The 12,500-nt window shown below is 42.0% G+C and overlaps 1 protein-coding gene across 7 annotated transcripts in view; it reads right to left on the reverse strand.

Annotated features, from left to right (window-relative positions):
* LOC128697766 (pleckstrin homology domain-containing family G member 5) overlaps positions 1-12,500 on the reverse strand; it is a 1,323,529-nt gene that overhangs the window by 129,717 nt on the left and 1,181,312 nt on the right. For all 7 annotated transcript variants that reach the window (XM_070099656.1, XM_070099655.1, XM_070099658.1 and 4 more), the window contains one exon: positions 6,506-6,679. In XM_070099656.1, coding sequence (XP_069955757.1) covers positions 6,506-6,679 — 174 coding nt within the window. The remainder of the gene's footprint in view (positions 1-6,505; positions 6,680-12,500) is intronic.

Here is a 12,500-nt window from a genome sequence, read left to right on the forward strand (position 1 = left end):
TATAAGATTTATTCTTCAGGAGATAGTGGTACCGGAAGCTGTGGGACGGTACCAGCTTACCAAGAGCTGTGGGACCGTACCATATATCTATGTCGTGCCGAATATGTAAAACTGGTCAATTAGCAAGAACTCATTTAAAATTAAGTCCTTTCTAAAATTTTCTCTTATACGTTTAAAAATATATTTTTTTCTTTAATATTGATGTAAAAATTTATAATTTTGCACCAAAAGGAACTTAGAAAACTTACCTAACCTTATTATAACAAGCTAAATTTATTTTAGCCTAACCCAACTAAATATATTTTAAATTTGTTTACAATAATTTAATATTAAACGAACACAGTGAAATATATTTTTTTAGTTAAGTTCAGAATGATTTTGGCGAAATTATTGCATACACAAATTTTCACTTGTCCTATATGGCAAGATGAGCGTTGCTATTTAAGCCAAGATTGCAAATTCTGCCTATTCGGCAAGACACATACATACATAATAAATATATATATATATATATATATATATATATATAAATATATATATATATATATATATATATATATATATATATATATATATATATATATATATATATATATATAGAGATATATATATATATAGAGAGAGAGAGAGAGAGAGAGAGAGAGAGATTGCATTTATGTACATGATTGCATTTAAAAAAACACAGCTTACCGCTGTCATATTGGCCTCTTCGTTCTCAAGCAGCATCGAGAATAGTGACGATGTTGAAGAGAGACCTTGCAAGGAGCCTTGCAGGAGCTTGCAAGGAGGAACCTGCAGGGCGTAGCTTGCAGGGAAAGCTTGCAGAAGGCGCTTGTAGAGGTCCGTCAATGTCCTCCAGAACGAGGCTGCCAGGCGGTAATATTTTAACTCGCATATACTCTTGATGAAAGGAAATTTCCCGAACAGAGTGCAGCCTTCAGTTTCGCTTCCACCGCAAAGCCATTTGGCCACAACCTCTCCGAGCTGATCATCCATCGGTCACTAGTGATTGAGGCATTGGCAGGAGACCTTTCGAGATTCTAAAGGCCAAGTTTTGCCGAAATGCTTTACCATCCACTGGGATAGGGCGACGATCATTGGCATAGTCGGAAAAGTAGCAGTAACTGTAGACTGGCTTCCAAGTTTAGTCTCCGTAAAAGACCAGGGCACGGTGGGTGCCCTAGAGTGGAGCTTGAAGAGAAGGATCCGGGGCATGGGTTTTGATTCCACCGCCCAGAACAGTGGAACAGTCAATGGAACTCGCATCTTCAGCCTCTCTGGCCTGGATCAGAGCTTCCTGGAGAAGGATCTTGCAGACTGGCTTTCAGAATCTTCGTTCCTTGGGAGTCAAACAAACGTGAGCGGCTTTGAATGAGTGAATGCTTTGGCGGAGAGAGACATGGGGCACTAATACAAGACTACAAATATTCTAATCGCTGCATACGAAGCGAAGAACTGGGCCACTTGGTGACCACTTGTGAGACGTGATACAGATCCGTGGAGGTGATTCAAGTGGAGTGTGTCATACAAACAGCTTCGCTTTCCACGGGTTGGGTTTTTCAGCAGTGCCCTGAAAGACCTGCCTTGGATCCTGGTTGGCGCGCGCGCACGCGCGCATACACACACACTACAAACCTCACTCAAGGAAAAAGATCTTGGGGTGAGTATAACACCAGGCACATCTCCTGAAGCGCACATCAACCAAATAACTGCTGCAGCATATGGGCGCCTGGCAAACCTCAGAACAGCATTCCGACATCTTAATAAGGAATCGTTCATGACCCTGTACACCGTGTACGTTAGGCCCATATTGGAGTATGCGGCACCAGTTTGGAACCCACACCTAGCCAAGCATGTAAAGAAACTAGAGAAAGTGCAAAGGTTTGCAACAAGACTAGTCCCAGAGCTAAGAGGTATGTCCTACGAGGAGAGGCTAAGGGAAATCAACCTGACGACACTGGAGGACAGGAGAGATAGGGGGGACATGATAACGACTTACAAAATACTGAGAGGAATTGATAAGGTGGACAAAGACAGGATGTTCCAGAGACTGGACACAGCAACAAGGGGACACAGTTGGAAGCTGAAGACACAGATGAATCACAGGGATGTTAGGAAGTATTTCTTCAGCCACAGAGTAGTCAGGAAGTGGAATAGTTTAGGAAGCGATGTAGTGGAGGCAGGATCCATACATAGCTTTAAGCAGAGGTACGATAAAGCTCATGGTTCAGGGAGAGTGACCTAGTAGCGACCAGTGAAGAGGCGGGGCCAGGAGCTTGGACTCGACCCCTGCAAACTCAACTAGGTGAGTACACACACACACACACACACACACACACACACACACAGAACAAGCCAAGTGTCTTATCGACAAGTGCCTTTGACAAAATGGTAACAAAAGCAGCAACTCCTGCAGTTGTTAGTGCTTCTCTCTTGATCCAAGACGAAAACAATGTTCCAACACTATGTATGTTTATTTTACCGTTTATGCATATTCAATATTCCATAATAATATTCGTATTCAAAACAGTACTCAAAAAATCATTTTTTTTTTCAGTCATAATTACAAAAAGTGTCTGCTAGCCACCACTAAATATAACCATAACACAATTTTGCCCTAAGGACTTGCTTCCTAGCGATGTTGAACATCTAGATGGGACAACCAAATTTATTATTATAATCAAGGGGAAGCGCTAAACCCGGAGGATTATACAGCGCCTGGGGGGGGGATGTGGAAGGCATTCAGGCTTAATTCAGGGAACTGGAGCACAGATCCAATTCCCTAAATCAAGAGCCCCTCACCAACATCAAGTAACCTTCCTTGAGGAAGGGGGCGGGGAACCAAAAAGTCGTTACAAAATACAGGCCGCCACCACCCACCAAGCCTACCACCACCCACTACCTCCCAACACCAGGCTCTACCAGCTACTATGAATTTGCATACATAATACACTTTTGCCCTTTAAAATTTAATCCAGGGAACGTTCCCAGAATGAAATAAAAAAAACCGAATTACCACCCATAAAATTTCCATCCAAAATGTCGAAAATATGAACTCTTTCAAAATGTTCCACGAGATGAATCCACACTGCGACATGTGTATTAAATCCGTCTATAAAATCAGTGGACAGACTGAACAATAAAGAACTACCGATTTCTATTATTTGCTGAGCACACTCATAGAACGTAGGTCAGTCCTGCAGTCGCCTCAGTGTTATACTACAAATACAACAAACAACAGTAGAGTCGTACGTCTATGGTATACAATATCGACGACATGAAGAATAAGACACAGATGGATTAATTACCTCAAACTCCTCATCGTTCACCGTTCTTCTCTGTTATTGGACTGAAGAAGCCACTGGTTTGACGAAAAGTTAACTCGATAAAAATTTCTTAAATTTTTCACAAGTGTTTAAGTCTTCGAAACACTCGCATATCCGCACACACCCACTCTCTCTCACCCACTTCGATTCAGCGCAAGACAAACTTTATCTGGTTTTGAAACTTAAAAATACAAATCCGAAGACTTATGCTGTTAAACACTCCTCTCCGCTTACCCCAGAGATGGCGCTCAGTTTCTCTCCACTGGCAGCTGTCAAATCCGAAAAATTAAAAAGCATTAATTTCAAATTTCTGTGATGGTTTTCTTATTGTTCATTAGATGGCCTAGCAGTAGGTTTCTGGTACGGTTTCCAAACCTACGCTGAAAAAATACGTTCGTACTCAGCAATTGAACAATTGCACAAGCATGATTAAGCAGGGCGAGTTTACGTTCTAAAGAGATACATGATCAAGGACTGAATTCTCGTCCTTAAGAGCTACGGGAATACAAACACGGACTTCATTCTGGCCCTAAAGAACTACACACAACACAACTCCGGTCCCTGTCAAGAGGTAAACGGTAAACCAGGACATCTCTTGTCCTTGTCAACAGCCACGAAGGAGACACTGATACAATTCTCATCCTTGTCAAGCGCAACACACCACGGACAAGGACACCACTCACGCCCACGTGACAACACGAATTAATCCCAACTTCTCGTGATCAGCATAATTATTCATGGCCAGACGAAGCCCCGGAAGCTTGCATGTCTTAATAACCGAGAGGTCCACATAACCACTTTATTTACTTCCTTGGGTTTGAAGCCTATCGACTGCACGAAGGTCATTAACACACTTTTTTTCCCCCTCTTATATTAAAATGCATTTTTGCATGCATATGCTTCTGTGTTTTTAAATATATTTAAAATATTTGGATTAACGAGGGTAAATTATCTACAAAACTTTTATTATTCGAAGGAGGGAATATAAATCCTAAATAATAATCCCTCAAATAGGATTACGGTACACTCATGCGTGTATAAACTGAGGTATATACAGCTACAGTTGTATATACAATGTATATATACTCAGATGTATACAGCTACCAGTGAGATGAATGGTTTTGAAAACCGACAAGTTGAAGATTGAGACACTTAAGCAACATATGGGAATCTTTCCTCAATAAAGATTCCCATATGTTGCTTAAGTGTCTCAATCTTCAGCTACCAGTATATATACAATGTATATACACTGTATACACTTCCCGGTGTATATACACTAAGGTGTATACACCTCCCGGTGTACACACAATGTACATACACTGAGGTATATACACTCCCGATGTACATACACTGAGGTATATACACTCCCGATGTACATACACTGAGGTATATACACTCTCGATGTACATACAATTGTTTGTTATAATTTGGGAGTAAAAATAACTGGAAACAAAACAGTGATGTGCGAGCATTAAGTATAACTAACAGAGAGCATTAAGTATAACTAACAGATGGTGTGATCTATCCTGTGTACTCCTCTGTACACTCTGTACTTCCCCAAAGAAGCCTCTCCAGTGTTTTTGTGGTCTAGAGTCCCTAAACTTTGAGAAATTAAACATTAAATGTTTTAACATTGAAAGTTACCAAAGCTGTGCGAAAGTAAACATTCAGTGTTTGTGTTGAAGTGTAGGTCCCCCTTAAATGATGTGAAACTAACCAATGTTTTTTCTTGGGCCTTGAGAATAAATCTCTAAAACCGTGTATAAAGTGACAATGTGGAAGACACAGTAGACATGGCAGCCATACTCCAGACACCACAATCAACACATTAAAACTGTAAGAAAGAACAAAAAGGCATAATACCATGACTGGAACAATATACAAATAACTCGCACATACAGAAGAGAGAAGCTTACGACGACGTTCCGGTCCGTCTTTGTCCAAGTCGGACCGAAAGTTGTCCTAAGCTTCTCTCTCCTGTGTGTGTGGGTTAATTATGTACAAAACTATCGGAACGATTTGCCTCACACAACAGTCATGTAAACTACTTTATTTTCGAAGGAATACTGGTCAGCCGAACTCGAGTCCTGCAGTTGGGAGTCTCGGGGTAAAAGTCTGTCTAGGGGCACAGAAAGTATCAACCAAAATACACCATCCTAGGGCCAGAAAGTTAAATTCACCTAGTGTACTACAGTTGGTATTTACGGAGCATTTTTGACACACATTTTCTTCAAGACAGAGATAGACGGAATGATGGTGAATATGCTTCCTTTTTCTTTTGGAGGGGGGAAAGGGGGGTCACCTTAGACCTTGGGTAAAGATGGCCGGTGTGTTTGTGGACGAGCAAATGGACTGGGACCCATAAGGCAATAAAAGTATCAACAAAAGCATCATTATTAGAGGGACACAACGTTTCGTTCGCATGTACTGAAGTTTCTCAAACTCAATGCATGTGAACGAAACATCGTGCTCTTCTCGTAATGTTTTTACTTTTGTCTTCGGTGCTTTTACTGTTATTTTTCACAGGACCCAAAAAACAGTTTCTCAGTGCTTTACTTAAAAGGTTTCGCCTGTAACAGGTGAAACGTCGTCAATAAATCAAATAAGCTGTACTACACTGTAAACATTAGCCACAATAATGTGACCGGAACATTTCACAAAATCCCATACTTATGGCAAGAAAGTCAAGGCGACGTTTCGACTCTTCCTGCACCAGCTGTGACTTGGTTCAGGCTGGATCAAAAAGTTGTCTTGAAAACTTGAGTGTGGGATATCAGAGTACTATTGTGCATTTGTGTCAACTATGTGATGGTACTGTCATTGCAATGAGTACTGACCTTGTTAATTAAGACACATATGCAACAGTTAGGTATGTTTATTTCGAAACGTTTCGCCTACACAGTAGGCTTCTTCAGTCGAGTACAGAAAAGTAGATAGAAGCAGACTATGAAACAATGCTCTTCTCCAGACTGAGGGACTGACCACCTCAAAACTTTAAGGGTGATGGACTGATTACATCGTCTTCAAGTCTCTTCTGCTTCTATCAACTTTTCTGTACTCGACTGAAGAAGCCTACGGTGTAGGCGAAACGTTTCGAAATAAAGATACCTAACTGTTGCATATGTATCCTACCTAACAACCTGTCGGTATTTTATACGATTTTAATGTTCAGTACTGACCTTGTTGGAGGGGAAGATGGATGACCATCTGTTGTTCTGTTTGTTGGTCTTGGCTGCCTTGAGGGAACCCTCGTGGGAGGTGGGGGCCCCGTTGGCCCGTTCGTCTGCCAGGGGGGAACAATCCTCCGTTGAGGTTCCTCCCCAGGGAAACCTTCCTTGGCTTGTCCGTTGACTCTGAAAGCACAAAAGTCAACACAATACAGTGTGCACTACATTAGGCGCCTCTACATACAAAAGCATTTATTAGTAGTAGTAATACTGGTGATTGGGAGGTAAACATACTTGATCCGTGGAAGGGAAGGGTCAAGAACCCTTCACGGTTATAAAGGCATTGAAGGGTAGGTACACAGAACAAGGTGAGAGTAAACTTTCCTGTCCAGTCTTCACAATGATGTCACCACGTATATGGAACCTCAGTGGCACCTTATCTACCACCACCACCAGTGCCACCAACACTGCCATTGCACTCCGATTAATTTTTTTTTTTGTAATATGTTGCAGCCAAAGTATAATGATATTCTCTATATAAAAAGAGCATATGAAAAGTAAACTGAATATCATGCACTATTTTCCTAGTAATTCCAGATTTATATGGACTTGTATGATTTTAAAAATATTCAGAAAATAGAGAAATATTATATTATATTAATGTATATATCGACAATTCAAAGCGATGTCAAGAAATGCAATGTTTAGGAAGTCATCAGATAGATATTTCAATATTAGAACAAACACTGAAGTAAATATCAGATAAATAATAGTAAATATTAGTTATTTTCACAATAATTGTTGACAACACTGAAGGAGAAGAACAGTAAATGTTTTATATATATATATATATATATATATATATATATATATATATATATATATATATATATATATATATATATAATCGATAACAACACTGCGACTAGCCGAGGACTCGAACCCATGTCGTTTTAGCCCGTCTCATGGTGTGAGAGAGAGAGAGAGAGAGAGAGAGAGAGAGAGAGAGAGAGAGAGAGAGAGAGAGAGAGAGAGAGAGAGAGAGAGAGAGAGAGAGAGAGAGAGAGAGAGAATAATGTCGAGGAAAACCTAGGAATTTAAAAGCTACCCCCTATTGTGGACTCCCCCCCTCTCTCTCTCTAACCCCCCAGATGCATCACGTGCAGCGCCAGTTAGCTTCTGCATCACCATTCATCACTCGCCTCATCACATCTCATTTGCATCAAACATCATTTGCACCAGCAGATTTCATTTGCATACCCACGTGAGAGCGCCGCCCCACAGTCATTAACCTAACACTACCTACCATACACACTGCCATACCCCACACACAGACTCACCCAACACTTCAAGCGCTGTCACATGCCCCATTAAACTATTATCCGCGTCATAACTTGCCAATTGTTCCCTTCCCTCCATCCCGTTATTCGCGCTCATGACCTTGCCAGTCGTGCTTCCCTTCCTCCGTTATTCGCGCTCCCTTCCCTCCGTTATTCGCGCTCCATTCCCTCCGTTATTCACACTCCCCTTCCTCCGTTTTCTGCGTTCCCCTTCCTCAGTTACTCGCGCTCCTCTCCTTCCCTCTGTTACTTGCGTTCTTAAAGGCCTTTCCAATGTGCCACTTCCTTCATTCACCCGTCATATGGCTATGTCATTCACGTCACCCATCTACATTATCTGTGCTTCCCATGCCCTCATTCTCGCTATTCGTCTTCTTTATCTGCGCTCTCTAGGTCCCTGTAATTCGTGTCATGTCACCTGCTATCCGCGTTTCCCGTGTCCCCCGTCCCGTCATTCGCCTTATTCCTTTATTAATAAAGATGACAGTCTCTCAATGTGACATAACGTGTGACAACATGGTGTTGGTCACAACAAGACTTGTCATTGTGACAACTTGTGACAACATGGTGTTGGTGCCATCAACATCACTGCTTGGTCATTACTCTGGTCTCCCATCAGGTGTCGAGAAGCACTCATTGACGATTTAACAGATGAGAACCTTCAACTTTGATCCGTGTCAGAGGAAGGGAGAGGAGGGAAGGAGAAGGGAGATGAGGTGATGGACCTAGGCACGAGGGAGTGAGAGGTAAGAAAAGGCGAGTAGAGAGGGAGAGGAATCTTGAGGGAGAAACGAGGGAGAGGGATGGGAGAAAAAGGAAAAATAAATAATGGGAGGAGGTGGGGAAGGAAGAGGGAGGAGGGTAGGATGGAGAAGGGAGGGAGGGAGGGCTGGGGAAGGAGGGTGGGTGGGAAGAGAGAAAGAGAGTAGTCACCCAGGTCATTCTAAAATCAAAAAGCTGCTAGTGAATAGCTTTCGCTCCTCCTCAAAAATCAGAAAAAAATGCGCTCGATCTAAATGACGTAAGAAACGGAACCTAGGAAAACACAAGGACAACTACCACCTCAAGGCACCGCTTGTAGTTTCCTCCTCCTGATTGTTTACCTCCTCAATGTTCAATCTCCAGTACCCAAGATCGAGAAAGCACACACTATTAGCAGATTACCAAGGATGCGCACATCGCCTCCAGACGGTGCACTGCCGTGCAAGACAGAGTAAACACAGAGTATGTTATTCAAGCATCCATATTACCTACCCATGTCTGACAGGGAAAATACTACGTGTGGGACTCGAGTCTTATCTTCTGGTATGCCTTTGAGCAAAATTGAATGCATTTGGATACGCACACAGTGAGAAGCTAGCTGTATTTCCCTGTGATATTACATCACGCAGAACTGAGCTCATATAAGGTGTTGGAATTTATCAATCTGAGATGGGAGACTTTAGTAATATTAACCTGAGTTGGGAGACTTAGGTAGTGTCAACATAAGTTGGGAGACTTCAGCAGTGTCAACATGAGCTGGGAGACTTCAGCAGTGTCAACATGAGCTGGGAGACTTCAGCAGTGTCAACATGAGCTGGGAGACTTCAGCAGTGTCAACATGAGCTGGGAGACTTCAGCAGTGTCAACATGAGCTGGGAGACTTCAGCAGTGTCAACATGAGCTGGGAGACTTCAGCAGTGTCAACATGAGCTGGGAGACTTCAGCAGTGCACTAAGAATATTGTCAAGTATTACATTAAGGATCCGTCAGCCACGCGCCTGAAGATAAAATTAACCAAACAACTCTGACTCAAGAAAAAAAAAAAAGGGCACTGCTTGCTTGTTTAAACTGAGGTGTCCACCAGGCTGCGACCTGAGCCATGAATAACGTGATCCTACAGGAAACTCCTCCTCCTAAGGGCCAGACTGCCCTCTACACAAAGCTAGAAGATCGTTGCTTCGTGTATGGACCATACTCATCATAGCGACAGAAACATGACATGAAATGGTTCAGTGTAGCCGCGGTAACACGAAAGACGAGTAGTAAATGCACGTGCAAAAAGATTCAGTTGAGATGCAATGAATACTGCAACTGTACATTGTTTCAGACATCGGAGAATGATCCACGAAATTATAGAAACCCGGTTGTAAACAAACTACGGTGCGGTTGGGGTTAGAACTCATGGCAAGCGAGTCGTAAAACTCCAGGCCAGTGCGTAAGACACTGAACCAGGTGGCTACAATAAGATTAATTCAACTAGATATATTTCTATACACTATAGGTTAGCATAGGCTCCACTGCTACCACAAAGGCAAGTTACTTTTACAGATTTATCTCCCGCCAGAGAATGATCCAAAGGCACGTGAAGGTGCTGCAACCAGAGGTCATTAACGTGACACAACGAGCAATCATACTGATCTACGCGTCATGAGAAAACACAGTAGTGGAGAATAGAAATCACTTTGAAGTGTATTTCTCATCCTTCATCCAGGTTCTACCTATCATGTACAGGAGTCCCCGTTGAATATCAATGATATTTTATACCGACATGCTAATAAGACACAATATGTAGTTAATGCCATTTTGTTGAGGAACCGTTTCACCCACCAGGGGCTTTATCAATCAAGTCCATGGTGGGCGAAACTACGTCTCAATAAAATACCAAAAAACTACATATGTAATATCTTGACAATTACTTAAGATACGGAGGTGTATTAGATACAAACTGAAGTGTTATGTTAGTTTTATTAACACGAGTGATTGTCTCTTTACTTGCTAATAATCCTGCGTAATTTAATTTTATGATTAGGTGGTTAAAAATGTAAATGATAAATTATGCAAATTACAGATTCCTCAATATCGAATTTCGTGGTCCCCTGCGAAATATTTAATCACAATATATTACTAAATGTTGGCTGAGAGATCCAAAAGAACTGGTTAGTATCAAAACAACATTAATAATAGCACTGGACAGAGGCAATAGGAACGGGACGTTGATTTCCACAAGCAGCTGCAGTAACAACAGACATTACTCAACAACACTAGGATGCTGATTTCCACAAGCAGCTGCAGTAACAACAGACATTACTCAACAACACTAGGATGTTGATTCCCACAAGCAGCTGCAGTAACAACAGACATTACTCAACACTAGGATGTTGATTTCCACAAGCATCTGCAGTAACAACAGACATTACTCAACAACAACGACGTTGGAGTTCCACAAGGACGTTGATTTCCACAAGTAATCACAGTGACAACATACATCACTGAACTAACACAGATGTTGATTTCCACAAGCAACTACAATGACATCAAACATCACTCTAGGACGTTTATTCCCTCACGCAACTACAGTGACATCAAACATCACTGAACAGCACTAGGACGTTGAATCCCACAAGCAACTAGCGGCCACAGACATCACTGCAACAACGCAACTAGTCACTACACGTCACATCTCGTGCAGTCATTAGAATGAAGAGTAACATAAGAAACAAGGAACACTGCAACAGGCCTATTGGCCCATGCGAGGCAGGTCCAATTCTCCCACCGACTTAAGCCAATGCCTTAACCTAGTCAGGTCAGGTCACGTTCACTTAAGGAAGGAGCACGGCAACGGCATCGGCACGGCACGGCACGGCACGGCTCTCGGTAAACTCCAACTATCATAAATAGCACGAAGGGATCCTGTTACAGGTTGGTCCTTTGCAATAGCTCGTTAAATTCTTCATTCACCAACACATCCTCATTTTACGCCGTTTTCTGACGCATTATCCAGACTCGTTTATGAAAATTCCACGTGTCAAATTTTGTTTTTCTTTTTGGTTTACGTCACATCAACCTACATTTTTTTTATTAACACATCGGCCGTTTCCCGCCAAGGAAGGTGACCAGAAAAAGAAGAAACACCTTCACCATCATTCACTCCATCACTCTCTTGCCAGAGGCATGCTTGCACAACAGATAAAAAAAATTACATCAACACCCCCTCCTTCAGAGTGCAGACACTGTACAACAAATGTTAACTTTACAAGCAAAACAGGTGTGACACGTCTGGCAACGTGGAAGTTGTGAGCTCACAATTCGCGAGTCAAGCCGTGAGACGACTTGACTCACGAAATCGTATTAACGAGATTGCAAACAAATCACAGTTTAAATCCATGGCAAGTGATCCCTAAAACTCAAAGGCAAATGCGTTAACCACTCGGCCAGTTTGTTCTAACAAGATTCTTCCAACTAGGGAGGTTAGTATGGGCCCCACTGTGCTAGCCTCCCTATGACATATAGAAATATACCTAGTTCGAAGATTGTTAGAGCCATTGGGCCAAGTAGTTAACGCACTGGCCTGTGAGTTTTAGTACTAGCTTGCCACTGGTTCTAACACCACCTGTTTCGTTATTTATTAAGACAGCTTTCCGGTCCATCCTGAACCACTATCAAGTCACAATCGTGACTTTAGTTACGACCTGACAACAGTCCACGATTGACAGTAATATCCTCTCAACTTTTTGCTTGTGTGTAGATGGTCTATGAATTACTCCAGCCATTAGTTTGACTTGTATTCTTCAAGGAAGTCGAGAGAATTGACTAGCGCTCCGGCCTGCCAATCACTCAACGTTTGAGGCAATAAAATGCAAATAACAAGCAACATCAAAACACCCGTGGTAAAAATAGCGAAACTA

The sequence above is a fragment of the Cherax quadricarinatus genome, chromosome 68 (genome assembly GCF_038502225.1).
Source record: "Cherax quadricarinatus isolate ZL_2023a chromosome 68, ASM3850222v1, whole genome shotgun sequence".
NCBI lineage: Eukaryota > Metazoa > Arthropoda > Malacostraca > Decapoda > Parastacidae > Cherax > Cherax quadricarinatus.